At 46.5% G+C, this 25,950-nt stretch overlaps 2 protein-coding genes across 3 annotated transcripts; one reads left to right on the top strand and one right to left on the bottom strand.

The window, feature by feature from the left end:
* Positions 1–1,099: 1,099 nt before the first annotated feature.
* On the top strand, positions 1,100–19,547 carry LOC311313775 (sex comb on midleg-like protein 2). 2 transcript variants are annotated; one of them, XM_084443970.1, is made up of 15 exons: positions 1,100–1,164; positions 3,005–3,109; positions 3,206–3,280; positions 3,614–3,684; positions 5,742–5,976; positions 6,102–6,190; positions 6,295–6,538; positions 12,440–12,720; positions 12,867–12,960; positions 13,163–13,366; positions 14,329–14,484; positions 14,890–15,018; positions 15,357–15,578; positions 16,510–16,673; positions 17,805–19,547. In XM_084443970.1, the coding sequence occupies exons 2-15, from the start codon at positions 3,088–3,090 to the stop codon at positions 17,928–17,930; spliced, it is 2,112 nt and encodes a 703-aa protein (XP_084300096.1). In that variant the 5' UTR covers positions 1,100–1,164; positions 3,005–3,087; the 3' UTR covers positions 17,931–19,547. The 2 variants fall into 2 exon arrangements, with proteins under 2 accessions (XP_084300096.1, XP_084300097.1); XM_084443971.1 differs by having other exon boundaries at positions 15,360–15,578.
* A 2,586-nt stretch (positions 19,548–22,133) lies between these two features.
* Positions 22,134–23,810, bottom strand: rai2 (retinoic acid induced 2; the record flags this gene model as incomplete). Its single annotated transcript, XM_084444452.1, has 1 exon — positions 22,134–23,810. The coding sequence occupies one exon, from the start codon at positions 23,808–23,810 to the stop codon at positions 22,134–22,136; it is 1,677 nt and encodes a 558-aa protein (XP_084300578.1).
* Between the last annotated feature and the right edge of the window lie 2,140 nt (positions 23,811–25,950).

Genomic DNA, 25,950 nt, shown 5'->3' on the forward strand with positions numbered 1-25,950 from the left:
TGTTAAGTTTGCCAACAACACAGCAGTGATAGGCCTGATCTCCAATAATGATGAGAGGGCCTACTGAACCTGGAGGAGGTAAGGCTCCTGACCCAGTGGGGTCACAATAACAACCTCCATCTGAATGTCAGCAAGACAAAGGAGATGCTGGTGTACTTTTTAATCATCAACGGGACTCCTTTAGAGAGAGTGGACAGTTTCAAATACCTTGGTGTAGAGATCACCATGGACCTATTGCTTATTATATAACACAATGTATTATAAATTATGTAACACAACCATGCATGAAAATGTCAATATATCTCACCTGTGGGATTATTTATTATAGCTATAGCATGTACTGTACATAATACACCCATGCCTCCACCCCCCACCCCTAGGGTTATTTATATCAATATACTGTATAGATTGGTACTTCTTGTGTGATTTGTAAATTGGGTATTGTACTAGTTTATCTGTAACAAGCACCTCAGAGAGCATCTCGGAGCCGCCAGTTATATTTCACTGTGAGTGTACATTACATGTGACGAAAAAAAGAAACTGAATCTGTTACTGTTAACTACAAATTGACTCTAGTAGTCTAATTGTATAGCATCCATGAACCTGGGGCATGATAGAAATTGGTGCATGCTAACCCAAGCTAATGTAGTGACTCCTTACAATAAATGCATTGTATTTGCATTACATAGTATTTTTCTATATTAAAAAATAATTTACATAAATGTAAATAACTTCAATATGTATTTCTCAAAATATGCATGGAACACATCATTAGTCAACATAAGGTGTTTTCCATAGTCTAGTAACTGGGAAAAAAAGGAATGTAATAAATTATGTAGGCTACAGCCTAGACCTACAACTGCAGCATCTTCTTTCCTATTTTTGTTCATTATCTTCGTTTACCTATAGGACAAAACTATAATTTCTTAATGTAGGAAGTAAATGCATGCACACAAGAACAGTTTTTATAGGCTACCCTTACAGGCAACTTGCCTACATAACCTCCTACAATCTGCTAGTTTGTGCATCATCAAGCTCGCTGCTTCCAAAAAGTGGGTTTGGTAGCAGTCATGCGCATTAGGTCATGAACGACAAAATATGGCAGCTTCTGACGAATAGAGAAACTGTTGGGTACTCCTTCAATTTCGATAGAAAACGGCAATAGTAAGTCGATTCTTCTAAAGCACAATGACATTTTCAAAGAGCACTAGTTGAAATTATATATATTATTAATCATGACTCGTGATGAAAAACTGTGTTTCATTGAAACGGTCGCTCGGTAACAGTGTAGCTAGCTAGCTAGTTACAGTAGCTAATGTTAACCCGTCAAGATAGCTAGCGAGCCATTTGTTAACTATAGTGGTATTCGTTAAGGTGTCCCTTGCCGCCCCGCGGTGCGTTTCGTGAGGACAAACTGTGGCGGAATCCCGCGGCACCAGCCAAATGTCTTGAAACGTTATATTTTCTTCAAAAACATCGGTAAAACTACAGTTGTGTTGGCCGTGTCGATGCTGCTGTTTAGAAAATAATCCACTTGTCATTAGTTTTCCGACCACGTGACGGGTTGTTGTACAAGTTAATTCAAAACGAAATATCAGCTTGTGAAGGTAACTGATCTTTGGCTGAGCTATTGAATTAGCTGGCCAAACAGCTAAAGTCAAGAAGTTGACGAATGCTGTCTGACTTGTACACATTTCTGTAGCTGGCATTTCAAGGCTTCATAAAGTTGATAATAATGGACATGATAGAGATTTCTTTAGTTTCGTTAGCTCGCGTCGAGTTAGCAACGTTATATAGTAGAATAACTACTGTATTGCTTTGTAAACAACAAGTTTAAAGCTAGCTAGCTAGCTGACTAATGTTTTTAAACGAATAATAGCTAAGGTCACAGGCGGTTTGGCTCACTCACTCACTCACTCACTCACTCAGTATTAGTCGGCAGCCTGCATTTGTCATTGCTCACATTAAGGCACAAAGGCACGATTGAGAGTCTACCCAGTTAGCTACAGTAGCAACTACTACCCAGCTAGTTACCTAGTTAAAGCTTGCCCATAAATGCTTGCTATTATAAATGCTTATGATTGTTTTGAATGCATTAACAACATCCATATTTCAATTATGTTTTGAGTGAGATTCATGCTCATCCAAATCTCTCGATTTAAAGTAGGCCACTGACAATTCGAGCTATGGAGAAAAACTGGATTACAAAACCCTACTCCTCACTTACATGGCATAATAGTGCCCTTATACCCTCTCAGAATCCTCCGCTTCACTGTCAAAGAGACGCACCATGTGAGACTGGGCCTTTTACATGCTGCCTGCAGCTCTGGAATACCCGGCCTTTCCCCCCAGCGTCTGAGAGGCTGATACAGTTGGAAGATTTCAAAACTGGGCCAAAGACTCTTATTTATACAGGCCTTCCTATTTTTTACCATTCCTCTGAATTATGTGTGCACTGAATAATGTTTCTTCTTCTTCTTTCTGCTATGCACATTTTGTGTGTAAAGTAAATAAATTAAAATCAATATTAATAGTAGTGGTATTACATGTATTATTACAACTATGGATGCACCGATGCATTGGCCGAACATCGGCATCGGCGATGTTGGCCTTGTTGACTGCCATCGGCCCATCGGCAAATAAAATGACATTCCCCGATGGTAGTGACCGATGTCGCAACAATTAAGGCTTTTTTTGTTGGAAAACGTAGCCTACCCAGCTGCAGATTCAGAGAAGATCCCTAACGTAACGCCGCAAACACAGGTGTAGTTTGCTTTCCAATTAAAGTGAAATAAAAATCTTAATTTCTTTGTTTCCCTGGCACAAAAGGGAGAATAAAAATAAAATAAAGTAAACATCGGCCATCGGCATCGGCCATCGGCCGGATTGTTATTTTAAGCATCGGCATCGGCCCAGAATTTTGCAATCGGTGCATCCCTAATTACAACACAAACCATGTCCATAATTGTCCAGTTAGGTAACATCTACATACTTCCTTTCTCAGAGCAGTACAACAGGAGGGGCATAGTGGCACACAGGCTGAGCAAGGTGCACCTGTCATCCCCACAGCAACCATCAGTATTCGACATGGGCAGGACTTCACTAAAAGGTAATCCAGGTTTGCCATCTCACTTCCTTTGTACATTCTGAGAGTACATATCGAAATAGCCTCCTTTTTAAATTCTCTATACTTGTTTATTTTCAGACCAGAGAGATGGCAAGAAAGAGAAACCTGGAAGGAGTATCCCACCTCCGGGACCTTCTCCTGCAACCTCGAAAGGTTGGTAATGTCCTATGCCTAAAGGTAATGTCTTATGCTATAACTGCTAGCATTGATAAACAGTGCTACTCTAAAGTCATGGAGGTGCTTTGTTTGTCCGGATGATTCCTGTTCCAAATGGTAGTGTCTATTGGGATAATCGCTCTTGGTTGGTCAGACTTAGTCTAATGAGTTGATACTCAACAGTAGATTCTTCCTTTACTTGGAGAGCCTCGAGTGGTTCAAAGACCTCTACATTCACAACATAGTAGATTTACTTGATTCAATTTATGCTGGAGCTATTTTGTAAACAAAGCCTGTCTACCAGCCTCACTGTTGGTTGTATTTCCTCAGAGTCTTTCAGTTGGGAGGAGTACCTGAAAGAAACATCATCCACTCCCGCTCCTCCAAGCTTCTTCCGCCAGGTATGTATACATTTGCCTTTCATAGTTCCTGCCTGTTACTGTTTTGGATGAAACATTTCCCTTCATGACTTTTGATTAGATTGTCAAATAATGCTCCCTTTGTCATTATAGTCAACCAACGATAGCAAACAAATACAATTTCTGGCAAGAAAGGCTACATTTTTAGATATTAAAACATTGAAATTGCTGGCCATGGCACTAGTTCAACCCCACTATGATTATGTGTGTATGGCCTGTAATATTAGTTCCCTCAGTACATCAAAACAAAATTACAGACTTCTCAGAATCAATTGATAAAATGGTTGTCATTTGAGACAGAAGTAATCATTTGAATCTGGGTCTCATTTGAGTGGCTCCGTTCCCAAGTATTTAAAAATCTATTTTAAACTTCTCAGGGAATCTCATGGATATGCCACTAAAGCAAGTGGAACGGATTTGCCCCCCTGTTTGAGTGAGGCTTGGAAAAACACCTTTCAGTAATCAGCAGCCATAGTATGGAATCACTGACTGTACCATCCCAGTGCTGTTTAATTTATATGTTGATGATCTGTCAAGACAACTGAGAGCATGTAATACTGGATGCATGATTGGTGACCTGTTAGTGAGTCATCTTACTGTATGTATGCAGATGACCTTGTGATATTTAGTCTAAGCAGTGCTGGTGGACAGCAGCTCCTTGCTATCTGTGCAGTGTATGGTGTGGAGCATGACATTGTACACAATGCTAGTAAGAGCGCTGTATTATTATGTAGAGGCAAAGAGGACACATTTCAGAAGTTGCCTGACTTCAAGCTGTCAGACAATCTTGAGGTCAGTTACAAGGTTAAATGTCTTGGTCATTTTATTACTGATCAGTTGACAGGTTATGTAGAGATATACAGGCAATGCTGCAGGATGTATGCCCAAGCCAACGCTCTTGCACGGAAGGTTTGGCACGTGCTCAGTTGGAGTGAAGGTGTCTCTGTTCAGAGCATTTTGTACGCCACTCTATACTGCCCTCCTGTGGTCATGCTATAGAAAGGCTTGTATCCTAGGCTAGTATGGTGTTTGTAGATGTTCAGACAAAAAAATCACCACAAAGTATGCTTCCGATCGGGTTTTATTTATCATTTACCATAGAGCTATTTTCACTCGCAGTACATACGTTTGCAAACTTCCGCCTGAACTTTGGGAGGTCTTGACTGAGTTTGGCTACCGTAGAAGAAGAAGAGCCGCTTCCGGGTCACAGGTCTACACAACAACAACAACAACAACAACAAGTCGAGAAGCCTAAGGCTGCTTTGCAGCTGGTATTTCATTGATAGTGTTAGGTAGAAGTGTTTGTTGATCTTGCTGCTCTGTATTCCCTGCCTGTGTGGACGTCACATGTTGGGTACGAAAGCAGCACATATTACACAATGTCAATTGCAACATAAAGTTGTTAAATCTTCATTGCAACAAAGTTGTGAATAGACTGACATTCATGAATCTGTAAAAAAAAAAAAAAAAGTGTTTGTTGATCAAAACAAATATGGGTTGCCGATTAATCTAAACATCTCTGGGTTTGTTCTCAATACAAATCAATATATATATAATATGACCAATAAAACCCAAAGCATATTTTGTAGTGATGTTTTTGCCAGAGCATCAACGGACACCAGTGACCACTCAGTGAGTTTCCTACCTTTGAAAATGAGAGTTTGATGTTTTTGAGGGATTTTGTCTATGCACCTATGGATCCATTGAGTGTGTTAGCGGCGACAGGCTATAACTCGAGAGTGCACCGTTTGACGATACTTTGATATCGGCCATTGTATATGATCGTAAATAACCATAACATGGCTTATTATGTTAAATTCCGAACCTGTCCTTTAATTTTATTTGGTATTTTGCTTAGGTCAGCCTGTGCAGACCATTGCTGTAACAAATGAGGACGACAGTGTAAATAAGTCTCAGACTTAATTGTGTGTGTATTCCTCCACAACGCAATACATGTGATGATTGTGGCCTAACTGGGCTTTTAAACCTGTGTGTGTATTTTTAAACTCCTTTAAATAAATGCATTCATTCATTCACAGTCCAGGGTCCCTCCCACCAATGACTTCAAGGTGGGCATGAAGCTGGAAGCTCATGACCCACGCAACTCCACCTCGGTGTGTATCGCCACAGTGATGGGCATCACGGGGGTGCGTCTGCGCCTCCGTCTGGACGGCAGCGACAACACCAACGACTTCTGGAGACTGGTGGACTCCTCTGATATCCAGCCCATAGGCACCTGTGAGAAGAATGGAGACATGCTGCAGCCACCACTGGGTACAGAGACTCGGGGGCGTGGGGCGGAGTTGTCTCACAAATAGATTCCTGAGATATAATGTATTCTCTCTCTCTCTATCTCTCTCTCGCTCTTGCTCTCGCTCTCGCTCTCTCATTTTTTAAAGGTTTCCGAATGAATGCATCCTCGTGGCCCATGTTCCTACTAAGAACCTTAAATGGAGCAGAGATGGCCCCAGGAACAGCTTTCAAAAATGTACGGAAAACTTTATTATTGATCAATCAGACGAGATATATTGTGTTTGAAGTTAAAAGTTATTGATTATATGTTTATCTCTGGTCTAAATTCTCCATGTTAAGGAACCTCCAAGGCCTTCCGAGAACCACTTTAAGACTGGAATGAAGCTGGAGGCTGTGGACAAGAAGAACCCGTACCTCATCTGCCCCGCAACGATAGGGGAAGTGAAGGGCGATGAGGTCTTTGTGATGTTTGACGGCTGGAGGGGTGCCTTCGATTACTGGTGCAAATACGACTCACGGGACATCTTCCCCGTGGGCTGGTGCTCCATCACCAAGCACAGTCTGCAGCCGCCAGGCAACAGTGGTGAGTGTCATCCTGCAGGGGGAAACAGAGATCTATTTCTGCTTTTGGTTGTAGAAGACTGGCACTGAGATGTAAAACTAAAGGGTTGTGGGGGTCTCTACTAACTGATCATTTTTTCCTGAACAATACTGTACTGGTAAAAGACAAAGTCCCTCTTTGATTTTTAGTTGAGGTAACAAGGTTACAGGCTCCTGATTATTCATGTAAATGTAGTGGAGAGCCTTTGTCCCCATACTGTACATCCATATTGAACATAAATAATTCTCCTTTCTCCTTTCATATTCCTCAGTGAAGGATTATTATAACGCTAGAATTTGTACATGCTAGGATAGTGTCTTTATAACGCTAGGATTATTATAACATGCATAATTGTGATTTTGACAGATAGGCTTGAAAGGCTGAATAATACTGTATATGTTATTACCTTCGCACCATTGACAGCGCAGAGAGAGGTAATGTTTTTGGTGGCGTGTGTTTGTTTGTTCATTTGTTAGCAGGATTACGCAAAAACTACCAGGCCAATTTTCACGAAACTCATGGAAGGGTGTAGCATGGTACCCTCATGAGACCATCCTGATGTCACAAGCTCACATGGGTACTCACAAATCAGTCTGGAGAAAACTTTGAGCCCAATTGGAAAACAATCTCGCCAATCGGTGTTGGTTCTGAGGAATTTGAAATACAAACAGCTACGCTGGTCTTATTTGGGCAGGTTTATGACAGTGAGTAGCAGTTGAGAGATTTCTTTCCAGATGATTCATCCAATCACCTGCCAAGTAGAATCTTAGAACCCATTCAGTTTTGGAGCCGATCTGAATCACAAGGCGGGTCCATGAGCCGTTTCCTGGTTTGTCCGTTCACCTCTATTAATTTTTTGGACTAGGATTACGCAAAAACTACCAGACCGATTTTCATGAAACTTGGTAGAGGGGCCAACATAGAACCCATTTAAATTTGGAGGTGATTTTAATCATGGGGAGGGTCCACGGGCCGCCCAAACACGGCCGGCCATTCATTTTTTAGTTCAGGTTTATACTAAGACTATGTATTCAGGGACAGAGGTCTGTGTTCTGACTGCTCTCTGAGCACCATTTCTAGTTTCATCGAATTTCATTTGACTATTTAATCTTCCTTCCCCGCCTGAGGCAGTTCAGTTTTGTTTTGGGGTCTCAGGCTTCCATATAATCACATTTTTACCATCTCTTATTTGGGAAAATGTTAATTTCTCTTCCATCGGTGGCAGTCCACATATAACACTGAATCCTTGTAAAACTGATTGAAGAGGGTTTCCTCTCTCCTCCCACCTACTACAGCATATGATTGTTTAGCGTGATATTCAAATTAGGTACAATCATCAAAGGAAATGCACCTGCAGCTGTTCATCCCCCCTTTTTCCCCAATTCTGGTAAACTGTGAGAAACTGTAGTTTGGGGGAGAGACTTGAGTCAGGGCTGCTGATCCATTTGTATCCAACCAAGTTTCAGTCAGACATACAGCCTAGCTTATGATCATATATAAGATCATTTAAAAGAAATGTCTTGCCATCGACATATTCTCTGGGTGGGGGGGGGGGGGACTGGCTCGAGCTACACTTTGTAAAAAGCACAGATATCAAATTGTCTGTGGATATTCCATTTGGTCTGTTGCTGGCTTCTTGAGGTTCTTGAAAAAGATAGGCATTGTCTAATCATGTTTATAGGCCTACCACTAGAAACGCTAGAATCACAAAAAAATATCAGATCGGAGTTAGCTACTTTGTTGAAAATACCACCAGTGTGCACTGAGTCAATAGGATCGGGACCTAGGGGAGATGGATCGGTAGAATTTTCAACCACGATGTCAACGCCTGAGGGAAGAAGCCATGTTCTCGGAGAGCAGCCTGGCCCCCAGCCGGTTTGGGTGGAGACCGTCACGTTTCAGTAGGCTAGGCCTCTCCCAGAACAGGTCGAAGTTGGAGATGAAGGGGACTCCTAGGGAAGTGCAGTAGTCCTGTAGCCAAGTGTGAAGCCAGAATGTTCTGGACCATCTCTCAGCACCCCTTCGGTATGTAGAGAGGGGCCCAGAGATGAGGATCCGTTTTCCAGTGTCTAGCAGGGCATTTATCAGTGGTTTAAAATCATATTTTAAAACCTCTGACTGCCAGGCTCTGATGTAATTTTTTGTTGCACGTAGGATGATGGGTTCGGCCTTGGCGTAGCCGGCTAGGAAGCTTGCGAGATGGAGATCAGACTCGAGCACCTGGGAAACAGTGAACTCTGGAGGAGCCTCCAGATGAGGGAGAGATGTAAATATAATATGCTCTGACTATAGAGTTGCCAATAATAATGGTGGAGGTGGTTGAGTCAGGAGGGAGGAGGGGGTGGGGAGGAGCTGGCTGAAAGGAGGGGCTTTGTGGTGCTATCATGAGCTGAGTGCACCAAAAATAAAATTACACTTGTTCAAATGAAGCCGATAAAACGACTCATTCAGAAGTCATTCGATCCTCGAGGGCGTAAACACATTCATGCATAAGAAAATATGGTATTTGATGGTTGTGGGGGCCTGACAGGATAATGGACATGAGATGGGGAGATGGCGTGATGATGTGTGGAGGCAGGGTTAGGTGCAGCATCTTCTCCATGGTCATGTCGAGTTGGAATGGGATCGTAACTATAACAAACAGCTTGTTATAACAGCTTGTCTTCTACTGTAAATTCACCATACTGCAGACCAGTGATAGGTAGGCTACATATTTTCCAGGACTGGTGGTTTGAGCTCAACACTTTGTCTGCACATTTGGTCTTTTGGCTTTAACCTGAACATTTCTCAAATTTGGATATAATATTTTGCAAAATAAGAAATCTACCAATAACTATTCAGATTCAGAATGGCAGGATTTTGTTCTAAATGCGGTAGGCTGATGGTCAGTGACTGATCTGACCGTAGACAGCCAAGGCAGTGCGTCTGTGTCTGGGGGAGCACTGATTAATCATGCTAGTTTGGGCTGACCTCCACATGACCCCTGCGGCAGGACTCCCACGTCGAGCTCTCCTCAGGCAGGGCAACCACCCCCCCGCCCTGTGATTGCTGCTCCAGTACGAGTCCCAGGCAGAGGGAGGGAGGGAGGGAGGCAGAGAGAGAGGGAGGGAGGGAGGGAGGGAGGGAGAGGGAGAGGGGGAGGGAGCACGGAGACGAGGGAGATTGATGACCGCCTCTCACCACCTGTTTACACGGACGGATCATGTTTACATGTGAAGGACATAGTCCAGTCCCACAACGGGAGCTGGAGTCTGTGTGTGTAGAGATAGAGCCCTGGATGGATGGGATATGACTGCGTCTGCTTGCTATGAAAGAAAAACATATCCTCCACTGTGAAAAAAAGAGTTTAGCAGCTGTTGATATTTCCAGGCCACTGGATCCTGCTTTGTTGCAGTGTGCGAGGCCCTGGGGAAGCTTCGGTTACCATAAGGCCTCCTAACTAGGGGTGTCTGGGAGGTGCAGTGCCCCTGAATAAGGGGGCAAGCCTCCTGCTGCTCCTCTATTGGTTTCCCCAGGCTGTCCTAACCTGCCCCGCGAAGGGGCTCCTACGCACTCCAACATAACCCTCCGAAGCTTGGGAGGGGCTTAGAGGAGTGCAGTCCCCCCCTTGCCGTATGTGTGCCTCAGCCCCCCTCTCCACTCCACCCCCCTCCTAATGTGAATCAGTCCGTGTCTGCACACGCCGGCTCCTCTTGTCAGCGTGGGCTTTGTTGTGGGCTCGCTCCGAATTTAGGGGAAGAAAATTACTGTCTACTTCTTGCGTTCAGGCCGTGTTCGGTCCCGGGGATTCCTTAGTACGATCCAGACCACTGTGTACTAGCCGAGGAGACGGACCTTGCCGTTACGAGGGCATCCATGAGAATTTAAATCCTTTGTGTTTTTTTCCCCCTGCACGGTGAGTTACTCTGCTTTTGTTCCGTTTCTATTTTTGGCCGTGTTCTCCTCATACATGGTGGTAGAACCAACATGTCTCCACAGACTCTGATGGGCAAGGAAGGAATTCCCACACTGTTTGAATTCTGGCTGATTGTTCCTGCTCACACATTTTTGTAAAATGAAATGTAGTTTTTCCGTTATGTTCGTTTTCAGTTTCTAGTCAGTTTCCTCTTGCTAGGAACAAGTGTGCATTGTTTGAATTTCCGTTGGTTATGATTGAATGATTCAGCTTCATAACATGTTTTTTTTACCTCATAAATATTCAGATAATTTAGGCTATGATGATTGTTTTACAAGGAATTGTCTTTGAAAGCCATTCGAAAGCACATAATTTCAAATTGCTGAACATTAAACAGAACCATTTTGTATAATGAAAGTTTGGTGGACGGCTATCAGAGTTCCTGCTGTGTTCTGGGTTCCGGCTGTTAGCAGACCATGAAGCAGCCCATAGATGTGTATTGAGGAGTGGTTTGAGTTACAGTCTGGGCTGGTCTCCTGGGAGGAGCTGAGAACCCCAGGCGGAGAGGGAAAGGAAAGCAGGAGGGCGGGCCGTGTTGGCAGACATTTAATACAGTTTCCTTTGAACAAGCGAGTATCGTGGTGGCATGTTCCCCCACTATACATTTGTTGCACTTTCCCAGATGCCATTGTTCCATGGCTGTGCTACCGAGATATACCCCCCACTGCACGGACACCGCCCCCGTTAGACAGGTCTGTGTTGTTGACAATGAACCGGCTCAGAACCTTAACCCTAGAGCTGGCGCGCTGGGAGGAAGTGGAGGCTAGTTAGATGGTAGCACCGTTTCCCTCCTCACCCCTCCCCTCCCCCACCATAGAGGAGCAGCATAGACAGAGCCCTCAATCAGACCCAGACCACCCCCCCCTCACCGCGCAGGTCACTGGGTCATAAGGAAATGAAACCCCATATGCCTAATTTGCCAGTGGGGGCTGCATGGTAATGGATACAAACAACTCTCCTCTCTTTAATCTGGTTTTCTGAGGCCCCCTCTTCCCTACTTCGGAAATCCCAGGGGTGCAAGGAGAAGCACGGGAGGAAGCGTTGAGACAGATTCATTGGATTAAACCATCTGCCTCTCCGTGTGTGACGTGCGTGTGTTCATCGTGAATGTTGTGCCGTCCCCTGAGGCTGTATGCCGTGTGTTGGAGAGAAGCACTCCTTGTCCCGAGCTCCTTGTGAAGCCGAACAGTCCCAGGTCTTGTCCTCCTCCTTCACCCTCTGAACCAGCCAGTCTGAAGAGCCTGGAGCCTAGGAGCCCTGCCTGCCCCCCCCCCCCCTCCTAGTCACTGCTGCTGAAAAGCCAGCCCTAATCCCTCTGAAGGCCCCCTTCATTTTTAGCCTTTGTCCCTCAGTCTGGGACTCTCTCTGGCTGGGAGATAGTTATCTGCTCCTCGTTATTAGAACTGCATGTATAGACCAGGAGGATCCACAGACAAAGAGGGGTATGTTTCCATGAATGGGGTAACAGACCAATGCCTTCTTGCGACACCATTTTGTACTCTATTGGGTTGCTAGCTCCCGGTGACGTTTGAATGCGATTTCTTAATGATTCGCCTGTTTACAAAGCGTCACTGCGGTACAATTCTCCTCACTGACAACTCGTCTCATATTTGCTCAGTCTGTTTGAATTCATCTTCGGAAAACGCCGTCCTGAGAGATTTTCCCCTCGATCTCAGAGAAAGCGCTGGCGTCTTTGTTTTGAGCCTTAACCATCTTGCTCGTTGCGCGGCCTCTTCATTGTTGTGTGTCTAGCTCCCCTTGAAAGGCTGATGTGTCACTCCAGCCAGGGCCAATTAACACAGGCAGGCCTCACAGGCAACGGGGTGTTCCTCCAGAGCTTCTGCCGGAGGAGAACGTCAGTGAATGGGGCTGCTCTCTCCCTCCCGGCTCAATCGCACCGTGGCGTGTGTTGCTGTGTTTTTTTGCAGTCACCCTGCCGAAGAACCTGCAGATCCTCTCGGCGTCCCCCTCCAAGCCCAGCAGGCGCTCCATGCAGTCCCCCTACCGGCTCCCCAACCCCCTGCCCCCGCTGCCCGTCAGGAAGGGGGTGCGGGGGCGCAGGTCCAAGAGCGAGACCATCGCCCTGCTCAAGGCTGTGGCCGAGGCGGCGGCCAGCGCCCGGAACGGCGCCGCTCTCCCGGGCACGGCCTCCGGCCTGCAGCTGGCGCCCAGTCCCCACAAGAAGAGAGGCCCCAAGCCTGGCAGCAAGGTAGGAGCCCAGCGTCTCTCTATCTCCACACAGGCTCTCAGGCATCAGGAACAGTTTGGGGATAGTCACTGTTTTAGCGTGGTATTGTTGGTCTGAACAGTCTTGATTTGTGTGTGTGTGTGTGTGCGCATGTGTGTGTTTTCCAGAGGAAGCCTCGGGTACCCCAAATCCCTGCCCAGCTGAGCAACATCCAGGCGCCCCAGGACAGCCCCGCCCGCCTCAGCTCAGTGGTCTCCACAGGTGAGGCTCCAGCCCGCCCCTTCCCCACACTGACCTCACTGGAAAACTAGCCATTGCTTAGGCATCAGCCAGTGAGGATCCTGGTAAAAATCCTCATCCCTCCCCCTTCAATGACCTGGAACAGTGTGCACCACCTCTTAAAATGTTTTTGCGTGTGCGTGTGTGTGTGTGTGTGTGTGCGTGCATATGTGTCTCGGCCCAGTGTGTGTGTATGTGAACAAGCATGGGAACTGTGGGCCGCACCTGGACCGGAAGCAGATGCAGCGCCTGCCGGATCACTTCGGGCCGGGCCCGGTGAACGCGGTTCTGCAGCAGGCTGTGCAGACGTGTCTGGACTGTGCCTACCAGCCCAAGGTGCTCCTCAGCGCCCTGCAGACCCACTCAGGCGGAGGGGAGGTCGTCAGAGGTAAAGGGATAACTCAGTAGAAAGGCTTAACGGGCCAGATGTGGGGTACCACAGCATCTGTGTGCTCCTTTGGGGTTTTCTTCCATCCGACTGGATGAAGACGCTTAGGGAGCCTATTCCAGCACGCAGTTGTTCATTTCCTATTTGGCGAATAAATACAGTACTTCCCCAAAGGCTGGAAGCTCAGATGAGAGGAGGAATTAGGCCTATGCATTGATATTAGTATTGAGATAGAGATTTTTATTTTGCTAAGTAGGCTTGCTATAAGGAGTATCTCCAAGTCTGTTGGTGCAATAGACATGGTGCAACAGTGCAAGAACAAGACAGGACAATGCAAAATACAATAACAGTTAGTTATATATTAGTTATAAAGTAATAAAATACAATATACATAAAATACATGCTGCAGTATACATTAGGTGTAGTAGTATTGATGCCACTGTACTGGTGTAGTAGTATTGATAGATCAATAGGTGCTATTGAAGCCCTCTCACTGCGCAGAGAGCATTCTTATGACAGATATACACCAGCCTTTCTCCTCTGTACCAGACAGTGGGTGATGCCGTGTGCAACACTGTTGTGTGTTGACTGTGTCGACCACTGTGTGTTGACCGCTGTGTTTTGACCGCTGTGTGTTGACCGCTGTGTGTTGACCGCTGTGTGTTGACCGCTGTGTGTTGATTGCCCTGTGTTGACTGCTGTGTGTTGACTGCTGTGTGTTGACTGCTGTGTTGACTGTTGTGTGTTGACTGTTGTGTGTTGACCGCTGTGTGTGGACTGTTGTGTGTTGATTGCCCTGTGTTGACCGCTGTGTGTTGACTGTTGTGTGTTGTACTTGTGTGTTGATGGCCCTGTGTTGAGCGCTGTGTGTTAACTTGTGTGTTGATGGCCCTGTGTTGAGCGCTGTGTGTTGACTTGTGTGTTGATGGCCCTGTGTTGAGCGCTGTGTCCCTGTTGCCCAGTGAGGACAGACGGCGGCGTGCGCCTGGTGAAGCTGCCGTCGGCCTCCAGCGCCTCGTTCGTGCTGCGCTTCCTGGAGACGATCTGCCGCCACCTGCAGTGTGACACCCTGTTCAGCAGCCAGCCCTTCAGCCAGTACTACGACAGGACCAAGTCGGGTAAATGTAGTAGCAGAAAATACACACACATCCAAGAGAGAAAAGCGACAGGTGATCGACCAAAAACTATCTAACTAAAGAAAGAAGAGAGTTCTGCACACCGTTTCAAAAGCTCCCAAAGGGATTTAATAGAGCACAATGTTTGGGCCGGTGTGGTCTTCCTTAGGTGCTTCAGGTTGCACCTGAAGAAGGCCACTCTGGCCAAAATGTGGTTTATTAAATCACTTTGGGAGCTTTTGAAACAGTGCGCAGACCTCTCTTCTTTCTCCAAGTCGGGTAATTGTCTTGTGCGGGTGCACACATTTTAACGGCCGTGTGCTGTAACGGCTGAGCAGAGTCGGTTGGCGAGACTCACCCCTGTCCCCCGCTGTGTGTGTGTGTGTGTGTTTGTGTGTGTGTTGACAGTGAAAGAGGAGGCGTTGGAGGCCCCCGCCCTGACCCGCGGTGGGGGTAAGCGCCCCACCAGGGACTCTCCGCCCTACGCAGCCCCCCTGTCCCCCAAGCTCCTGCGCACGGAGGCCCACCCCTCAGAAGGTACGACGGAGAACCAGAACCAACAACCCTCTAACACGGCTGCGTCCAGTCTCACCTGGCGGTGGACAGAAACGGTGGCGGCAGAGATTTGTTGAATACCTAGTTTTACCTACTTTTAAATGAGGGCTGTGAGTGCCTGGGTGCCGTACCTGTAAGTGGCTACCGTATGTTTCTGGAATTTTCTTTTGATTTGTTGTACTGCTGCTGTATCTGTGTTTCAAGGCCCCCCTTTGAAAACGAGATGATTCATCTCAAGGGGTTTATCTCTTCAATAAAGTTCATAACCAGTTAGTGATGTGAGACATAAGAAAACGGCGCTGTGTTGACTACCCCTCCAGCAGAGACCCTGCCCCACGAGGAGAACGGCCTCCTGAAGGAGCAACGCTTCATGGACTCGGCCTCCAACTCCATGACCCCCCGGCCCCAGCCCCCGCGGAGCGCCTCTGAGTACCCCTCCCAGGCCGGCAGCCCCTACTACCCCGGCCACGCCACGCCCCTGCGCCGTCTGGCCTCCAACCCCGCCGACCTCACCACCACGCACACTTACCGCCGGGTGGAAGGTAGGCCTGCCGGGACCCGTCTCTCATCTCCGGCTGGTAATATCCTCCCTGGCCGTGCCATAGCTTAGCTTCTGATGATGTAGCTTGACATTCTGTTGAGCAGCTCTGTTGTGTGGATTGTATTGTGGAAGAAATGAATAATCCAATCTTGAATTTATGGACGAAATGACTCTTTGATAATCAGTAAGGAAAACTTGCGCAGACCATCGTTAATTCTGTTATTTATTTTTAGCGTGGATGGAGAGAGGAAGAGTGCAGTCATAGCAACGTTTCTCTCTGACTGGGGCGGTCCCAGTCAGATACATCTATACAGTTAGACAGCAATATCAAGCATCAAGAATTGTATGCTTACTGCTCTGTATCTAGTGCATTTTCCAACCAAATTTTTCCACTGCTGAAAAGCCAAATTTTCCCCTAGGGGTGAGGGATCTATCTAATCCTTTGCTCATGATTGGTGCTGCAGTAGGAATCTGAATCTTGTCTTGTTTTGGTTCCCCCAGAAGATAAAACAGAACAAGGAGTACTTCATAACAGGCCTCAGCAACTTATCAAGGGCAGACGGGAGATTGTACCGGCGGATGCGCAGACATAACTCATTCCTAACTGCAGTACAACCATAGGCAAAAGCACTATACTTTATTTGAAAGCAGGCATAAACAATACGTAATGTTTAACGAAGCAAGCATAAGCAATGACATTCCTTTAACTTCCACAGTGTGTTATCTGTTTTCAAGGTTATTTCAGTTTAGAGAGCATTTTACAACTTGGCCTCACCACATTTGACAAAAGGTTACAATTATCTCAAAAGAATATAGGGAACTATAAAAAACACAGTCATATCAATGATAAATAAAACTGTCAATGCATGGTGTTCAGCTGTGTGTGGTGTATGGTGCTGAGGTCTTCCTGTTTTCTCTTTGTGTGTGTCCAGCCGCCAGCTCCACCACGGGGCCCGAGGCCCCGGCTTCAGACAGGGAGACCCCCAGGGCCCCCAGCAAGAGCCCCTCCACCTGGTCCATTGAGGAGGTGATGCAGTTTGTGAGGGACGCCGACCCGTCAGCGCTGGCCCCGCACGCAGAACTGTTCAGAAAACATGTGAGCGCACCCCCACCCCCTCCCGATTCTGCACATGGTTCATCCCATATTTCATCAGGCTGACCTGCATCACCACCCCACATCACACCACTTAAAGCTCTCTCTCTCTCTCTCTCTGGCTTTGTTCACACGGCAGTGAAATGTGACCCAAATCCGATCTTTTTGTCTACATGTGACTCAGGTCAGATTTTTTCATGACCGTCTGAACAGCGCAAGTCACATGAAATCTTTTTTTTTTTTTAATCCAACCTGGGTCACTTTCAGAGGTGATATTATATCGGATACATGTCTGATGTTTTGCAACGCGCCCGCCGTCTGAACAGTCAGTTTAATGCGACTTTTACGTCTCTAGAGCGGTGACTTGCAAATTCGTGAAGCGTTCCACTGTGGTGTGCTTGTGCGGCATACTGCACGTCACAAGACAATCCTCATCCTTCTTCTCGTTACATTTGCTCATACCGTCGCCGGCTTCCACTGCACAAACACTTGAAAATCAACCCGTAGTAAAGGCTAACTTAAGTTGTGGTTGTAATATTATCCATGGTTAACGTTACTTCCGTAAATAGTACGCTGCTCGTGACGTCCTGACGTCTTTGTTATTGTTCTTCTGCGCATGCGAGTCTGTTCAGGGCCATGGGCTGTTCACATGGGAGTCAAATATAGGTTACATTTAAAAAGTAATGTGAACAGCTAAACAAAAAAATCGGATCGGTGTAAAAAAATCAGAATTGAGCATTAAGACCTGCCGTGTGAACTAAGCCAATCTCTCTCTCTCTCTCTCTCTCTCTCTCTCCTTCCTTTCCTTCCTTCCTTCCTTCCTTCCTTCCTTCCTTCCTTCCTTCCTTCCTTCCTTCCTTCCTTCCTTCCTTCCTTCCTTCCTTCCTTCCTTCCTTCCTTCCTTTCTTTTGGCATCTCACGCCAAACCTAGTGGCAAATATGAAATTGAATTTGAAAAAGGTCATTTGTGGAATTACTTATTTTTTCCAGACAACAAAGGGGAAATCCAACGATTTAGCTATGACGGTGTCATTATGCTCTCTCTCTCTCTCTCTCTCTCTCTCTCTCTCTCTCTCTCTCTCTCTCTCTCTCTCACTCTCACTCTCACTCTCACTTTCTCGTGTCTGTCTGCAGGAGATAGATGGCAAGGCCCTCATGCTACTGCGGAGCGACATGGTGATGAAGTACATGGGCCTTAAACTGGGACCTGCCCTCAAGCTGTGCCACCACATAGAGAGACTGAAGCAGTGCAAGCTTTAGCCGTGCCCCAGCCACTCCCCCCCCCCCCCACACACACACACAGGCAATAACCGGCACACAGAGACTGGATCCAGGAGGGCAGTGGGACCCAGCGCACCATAGCACACCGAAGGACACACAAGACAGGTTAAGACGGACAGAATGTCTAGACTCAATCCCGTGGAAGGTCCAGCCACACTGCAGTGGGACAGAGAGAGACGTGTGTGTGGGGGAGACAGGGCGAGAGCACGGCGGGCGCGTTACCTCATCTCCTCATCAGTGAACAGAGAGCTGTCGAAGCCAAGAAGGCAGAAGTGACTTGATAAAATCCCAAAGGAAAATAAAACTAAACGTATCTCTGTCGTGTTTACATGGCATAGCACAGGTGCACACAAGAACGTTCACTTTTTATTGAGGTAAAACTTTTGATCCTGGTTTCGGGATCTCCAAAGATGGAGAATGTTTCTTCTTATATTAACTTTTGTTATTATGCTTGTCGAAATGCCTGTCAATAAGGAAGGGGGGTCTGTGTTCTACAGTTTGTGATATCAGATGTTCTTCTCATTTCGGCTTGTTTACTGTACTGCATAGCTTGTTCTTAGTTCTATATTTCAAGTCTGCTTGATTCTCTACCAGTCCCGATGTTGTCCGTGACCGTTTTCATTCCGTTACCCTCACTGTCAAGGTGACAGGAGCATAATGGTGAAACCCATGACCGTCACTTGAAACAGCTGCTCTTAGAACGTAGCATTGCCAGCACACTGGCATTGTCAACATTACTGATGATCAGTCCCATTATACATTTTCTGTTGATACGCAAACTCATGAGTGAGTGTCTGGCTGTGTCCTCTGTGACTGAATTGTGTTTTACTTGTTGTTTGCATGCTGGCGGGTGGAGGTGGCATGCTGTGTGGTTGTGTCATTGAGGGTAGTGAGAGATTTGACTGCCCCCTGCTTGCAGCATTCATGTAGAAGCTTGTTTCTGTAATGTCCTGATCTATGTAGAACTGTATGGAAGAACCCTAAGCTCTAAATCAATGCTATTTATTTCAAAGGACAGTTAGTTATAGAAGTGTAAATGTGTCATTTCCAAGGGCTTTTTATGTTGGGTTAAAATGTGATGTTTGTACCAGTGTCAGAAACACTCAAGCCGGTTGGTCCAGTTTGGACTTCATTCATTGTTGTCATTTTTGACCGTTACAATCACTGTTATCAATGAGAACAACTCTGGTGTACAGTTTTATGGGTTTAACCATGAATATCAGCAAGAAGAATGTACATTTTTGTAGAAAATGAAATATTTTAATGAAAACATATATCCGAGGTAGAAATGTGAAGATTAGAGGTGGGGGGAGTATTGCAGACAATGTATTTTATACTGCCTTCTAATACTTATTACAGCGCTTTTAGTTCAAATTCCCCTCTATAATACAGTAGACATTGCCTTGCTTTCCTTTGAGATGTCTCAGGTTTAAATGGTCTTCATTTGTACAAACTTTTGTAGCGTACCGTTTTGGATGTTATGAACTAAACCTACATTTTCCTCTGTTATTCCCCTGGTGACTTTAAGTACCTGTTGTGCCATACATGCCACACACATGCTGATAAATTCTCTTTTCCATCTTGAAGTACTACAAAAAAAAGTATTTTGTATTCATCAAGGTCCCACCTGAAACCAGTTTTCAAATTGTGTTGTGTTCATGATGTTGTGCATTTTATAAAGTTACCAAAAGAAAAGCTGCCAGTGTCCCTTCTTTGTGCATGCTATCAAGAGGACGGAGTACTGTAGGGTCCGTCTAGAAGAAGTTTAACAGAATCAGGGTTTTTACACAATAACAAAGGAACAGAAATAAAGCCAGGAATACACAAAGCTGCTAAATCCATTTATTTGTGTAATCTTTCACCTGCATTGTTTACAAAACATGTAACCATCAGATGGTTCACAATAGAAAATTTCTGTGCAGTACTTTGATATCTACAACATACAAATGAGGACATGTATAGAGAATGGATGACTTTGAACAGTAAAAAAGAAACAATAGCTTCCATCAATTAACGGCTTCCGTCAGCCTCCATTTATGTCACATCTGCTTGAATGTATAATACTGTAGTACAAATAGTCATGCAATTTAGTATGATAAATCAGGCTAAAATGATGGCTCTACCAGTAAAGCCTACAGTAGAAAATGTAAATAAGGGTGTGTGCTCTATCTATGAAGCCATTGTTGCAGACTGTATAGGGTTTCAAGACGAGTCACTGAGCTGAAATGCCCTGTCTCTTTAATGCCAACCAGAGAACCTATTCTTCTCATCGCCCAATTAAAGTGTGAGTAAGTACACAGACAGGAAGAACAAAAACAAGTTATTTCACCACTAAACATGGTGAGCTGCTGACATCCTAGTTGAAACATTCTACGTGAGTTCCCCTATGTCTTCGAAGCCAGACTGGTGAAAACACTCATCCAGACTGACGGTTTGGAAGTAAAATGTCCCCCCAGGATCATCTACTGCCAACTCAAATTATCATTATAAATAGAATGTCTGTAGAAAATAATAAATATCAATGAAGCACAACACTTATGGTCCGATGTCTTTTTTTGTCTTCTTTTTTTTTTTTTTTTGTTATCTCACAAGCTGTGCGCTTCATAGTGAACCTTCTGATGCACTAGCTGGCGCCAGCAGGATTTAGTCTTCCTCACTGAACAGTTTCTAAAGCCGACATTTGGTTGAGGTCCATTCTAGGCATACGCTGTGACTGATACCTTCCTGCCACAGTAGGACTAAAGGCCACTTGTTTTCATCAGCCTCTATGGAGCCTTTTCAAAGTCTCCCTAATTACAGGATGTAGAACCACATAAGGCCTGTACAGTTTTGGGCCTAAATAATAGTCCACCTATGCGTGGAGGTACCTATATCGATTCTTCACACATTCTTCTAAACTTCTATGACAAAGTGCATCCAACAGGATCAATACTTACACACAGGTACACTCACCAACACATCTCTAAGTATGAATAAGAGGACAGGATAGTTACACAATGTGTGCAAAGAAAACATTAAAGGTGACACAAAACACTTGGATCAGGGTTTAACCAGTACAGACTACACACATTAAGATATAGAGGAGGGAGGTTTCTGTCTGAGGACATACAGCAGATATGGACCAGCACTCCAACACACCTTTCCAAACACCACACTGTATGGCATCACACTTCTATCAACCAAAATGGCTGTTTCTTGACTAAAACTATTAGCCATTGCAATGGATACTCACGGATAAATGCACTAGATAGGAAATATATTGCATTAAAGCAATATTTTATTTTATTACATTGCCTCTTCCTCTGCTTTGCCTTAACATTGTATGTTACAGGTTGAAGTTGAGGTGTGGCTGGTACTGGACTGGAGAGCGATACTTTTGGAAATACAAAGTTACTTTCTGGAACGGATAAAAACAAAGCTTTGATGAAGATTTCCTTTCAATGTGAAGAGTGTAAAGAAAGTCTAGAGTTAGGTCCCTTTTTCCTCCCATGAAACAAAATGATGAAAACTGTGCTTTGTTGCCACTGACAGTCATTTCCGTCATTCAATAAAGTTAATGAAAGTGTGGGCTGAGCCCTGCCACGTCGCTATTAGCCTGCCATGCTAACCCCCTCCCCATCAAAGAAGACGCTTCGCTTCAGTGAGCTACTGATGAATATGGCCATTCCCAGTGATGGGACAGGTTTAAACAGTCACAGACAGCCCCTGCTATTAAATACAGCTCCATTCTAATAATGTTACCCGAAGAACGTGGTGTATCAGGTTTCATGGCCTCCAGTGTGCTCACATAGGTATTAAAACACATGGAAGTGAACCATAAACCCCAAAGATGGACCCTGCTTGTAGTTTTTAGTTCTCAGTTAATGTCGAGGTTTAACAGTGTCATCTGGACAGCTCATTTACTTTCAATCTCCAGAAACAGTTGATTTCATTCATGGATTTGGGAGAAATTGTTCTGTATACCCAAAAGGGAATGCATTCATAAATATGCACACCTTTTTATAGTGCTTTTGCATCACTGGCAAAAGCTTGTAGCTAAAAATCAACATTCTGCGTCTTTGATTGGAGAATGTCCCAGCATGTGGTTTATATTCTGGTGTTGTTCCTTTTAGCAGGGAGGCAGCTTTAGACATTAAACTCCTCCACTTCCTCCTCCCCTCTCCCTCTCTCTCTCAAGCACTTTCACTTCCTGGGGAGAAACGCTGCGAGTCGCTGCTTCTTAATGGGAAGAATGTGGATCTCCTGTGAGCTGACCTTCTTTAGTTTGATGGCCCTGTTTTTAGGGACCTTTTTGAGGGGGTCGTTGGGGTCGCGCTGCTCCCCCTGGGTCCTGGACGAGGCCCCGTAGAGCTGCTGCAGGGAGGCCCCCTGGGCGCCGTCTCGTTTGATGGAGAAGTTCTTGGTGGACACCCCCGAGAGGCCCTTGATCTTCCCACAGAGGATGGCAGGAATCGCGTCCTTCACCGACACGATAACCTTGGCGGTCTGCGAGGTGCTGACTATCTCGAGGTTGCCCGTCCCGCCGAGAGAGGTGTCCCGACCCAGAGCGCCGCCGCCGCTGTCCACGACCCACTTGTGCTGCCGGCTGAACTCCACAGAGGCCAGGCCACTGAGCAGCTTGGAGTCCAGCCTCTGAGTGCACTCCACAGGCCTGAGCAGCCCCAGAGGCAACCCGGCGCTCTGGGCCCTCTGACCGGATAGACACTGCCGTTCTCTCTCGCCCCCCAGCGGGGCGTTAGAGCCGCAGGACTGGACGCACGTCCTCCTGGCGCCGGCCACTGACAGGTCGAGGACGTTTTCCTGCGGGGAGGGGGGCGCTTCCTGTTTAGGCTCGATTGGACAAGCCTTCAGGGACAGATCCAGCGCCTCCCCCTCGGCCGGAGTCGGGGAGGACGGGGGGCCGCGCCGCGGGCGAGGGGGCGTCGCGAACCCCCCCGGCGACGGAGGAGGAGAAGAGGTAGAGTACGTCTGGGTGCTTTTACTCACAGTGAAAGCTTGCGCTTTTGGCAGGTTCCCCTTGGAGTCCTCCGTCTGAGGGACGGGGATGGGGATGGGGAGGGGGATGGGCAGGGGCACCGGTAGAGGGACGACAACGGGATAGGGAACCAGGAGGGTGGCCGGGGGGACCAGCGGGGCCAGCGGAGAGCTGTAGGGATGGGGCAGAGGAGGGGGAGGGAGGAAGGCAGAGGCGAAGGGGTCCGTCGGGACGGAACCCGGCGAGGAGTTCCCCGGGACGGGGAAGAGGTCCTGAAGGATGGCCGTGAACGCCGGGTTCTGGAGGAGAGCCAGCAAGCCCGGGTCCTGGGCCTGGCCGGGTTTCTGCTCCGCTGCCGGGACGGGGCCAAAGGTCAGGGAGGCATTCTGACACAGGATGTTGTTCTGCAGGGGCAGGGCCGCGCAGGGGGCGGCCTGTGGGATCATAGAGGGGTTCAGGTGCTGGAAGAGCTGCTGCTCCAAGACCAGGGGCAGCGAGACCGGGCCCTGGCTTGTCATGAAGAAGGGTGCTGCCCCCATCTGGCCCACCTGAGGCGCAGCTGCCCCGGCCATCTGGAGATGGATGGGCAGCATCACGGGACTCTCCCCCAGGCAGATGGGCTGCAGGACGGTTGTGGCCACCTTCAGAGCCACCCCTCCCGGGGCCTCTGTGGCTGGGTTCACCACCGGGGGTCCCGCGGTGGCGTCCACTAAGGGAGCGAGCCCCCCCTTGGTTAGGCCCTGTCCACTGGCATCCCAAGAATCAGCAGGAATGATTGTGTTTACATCGTTCACCAACTTCCCTCCCCCCACCTCGCTGCTACACACGACGGTCTGAGAGCTCGCCATGGGAAGGGGAACGTTGTCCTTGTATATGTCCTCCATGTTCTATTCTACAGTCTGAAGAAGATACCCCTCACCAGCTAGTGACAGGCTCCGTGCTTATCCCATCGGTGTACACAGTCCTTTAAAAGTAAGAGAGAATGAGAGAAAATTAAATCACAGGTTGTAAAAAAAATACTGATCTGTTGAGTCGTTGGTTTATCTTACAGTATCAACAAACAAGTATTAGCCATGAGGTCTGAATTCAGATCGTTTCTGCAAGCCTATGTTTTATCCACTAGCCTGCCACATAAATGGCTCGGCTGAGCTCGGGCAAATCACTCCATTATGCTCCCTGGTAGCCCCTGATTACACACATACTGTAGAGAGGCTTCCCCCCTCCTTTCCTCCCTCCATCCCTCTCTCCCCTCTTCTCCTGTGGTTCAAGACTTCAGTTGAAGAGGTTAAGCCTGGGGTAATAAGCCATATGTAGCTGAATGGGGGGAAGCTTTTCATTTTAGGGGCCAGGTAGCCCCCGGCAGTTCTCTGAAGAAAATGTACCACATTAAGAGATGGTCCCCTGTCACTATTGACTGGGTTTAACTAAACCGTGCATCAATAAAAGCTGATATACAGTGTAGAGGTACCCAATTATGATAACAGTAGGTTCATACTTCCTCGTTTCCAATATTGACACAGTGAGGTAAGTCATACGACTTACTGTATATGCCTAAAACAACATTTAGGGTGGCTTATTATTGTGGTAGGCTAACTTTTATTAAAACATTGCAGATGAGAAATTAGATTTACCCTTCACCTTTTCATGTAATGTTCGATCTGCTAATCTACACTTTCTGCATCTAGGAGTGACAGTGACATCGTCAATCATTTAGAAGAATGTAGGGGTCAACATATTTCTTTGGCAAACAAACATACATACTTTAAAAGCTACCCGGACCATAAATCAAACATTAAAAGTTTGAAATGTAGGCTATTAAATAGCCTGCCAAAACACTGAAATAAATACTAATTCAAAGGGAGTATAAATCAGAGTCCAGACCTGGAACAGCAACAAGGAGGTTTCTGGGTAGGAGATGATTTATTCTGGTGAATATTACCTTACAGGAAAGACTCATCATAAAAACCATAAATATATTTGCAGCACGAGGCCAACCATAGCAACAAACAAAAATCTAGGTGTACTCAAAGTTTTGGAATACTGGTGGTTTGAGAAAAGGGTCTGCTTTCATTTACATTTCCTAGATCCTGCCGTTCCGATCCAGTAACTATAGATGAGAGGCCACGCGGGACGGTGCTGCTCCGCCATGGTGTGTCGTGCGCCGGACGGGTTGGCTGCGCTGTTGTGACCCAGACAGCCTCCCAGTCCTCTGTGAGACACCGGACATACCAGGTCAGCCTGCATGTCAATGGCTCCCAGTCCTCATACATCCCCTCAGGATAAAATGTTCCAGGGGGGTTGAAATCATCAGGTTGAAATCCACCATATCATTGTGTTCAATGATAAATAATAACTCAAGACATAAAACAATGACAAAAGTGGCTCAGTATCGCCAACAGAATGTCAACCAGCTGGCCAAACCACAAAGGAAGGACCCTATTTCAAATTTCTTTTAACCAAATCGCCTCCATGTGTTGTTGGGTTGCCTTACTGTATGATGCAGAGGAACCTTCCTCCCCCAGGGCTGCGTTCATAGTGCTGAGCAGCAGGGCTGAGGCCTGGTGACAGGCCCCTGATGGAGCCCATATAGGATTCCTGAGCCTGCCGGCTGGCTGATCGCTTTGTCGCCATTGGACACAAGGGACAGGTCTAGTGAGTGTGCGCCTTGGGAATTAAAACATGCTCAAACACACCCTACTAGAATCTAATAAAAGCATATGTGTATTTATAGCATGAGGCCTCCATGCTTGTCTTTTTCCAGCCCGCCAGGCAGTCGGCCTTTATTTATAGAGTTCGTAAAAAGGAAGGTGTCCGTTCACTGTGAATGATGGCCAATGAGATCATGAGGTTGCGAGAGCGTGCGTACAGTATAAAACCTCCCATATGGCTTCGCCCTGGCGTGCTCAACCCTTGTTAGTAAATAAGTCAGAGTTGTTAGTGTCATTTTGTTGCCGTGGGAATCTGTCCATGTGAATGCATTCAAAAACATAGGAATCTATGAATAACTATCACTTGAAGTAAGCA

The sequence above is a fragment of the Borostomias antarcticus genome, assembly GCF_949987555.1.
Source record: "Borostomias antarcticus genome assembly, chromosome: 10".
In the NCBI taxonomy this organism is placed as follows: Eukaryota; Metazoa; Chordata; class Actinopteri; order Stomiiformes; family Stomiidae; genus Borostomias; species Borostomias antarcticus.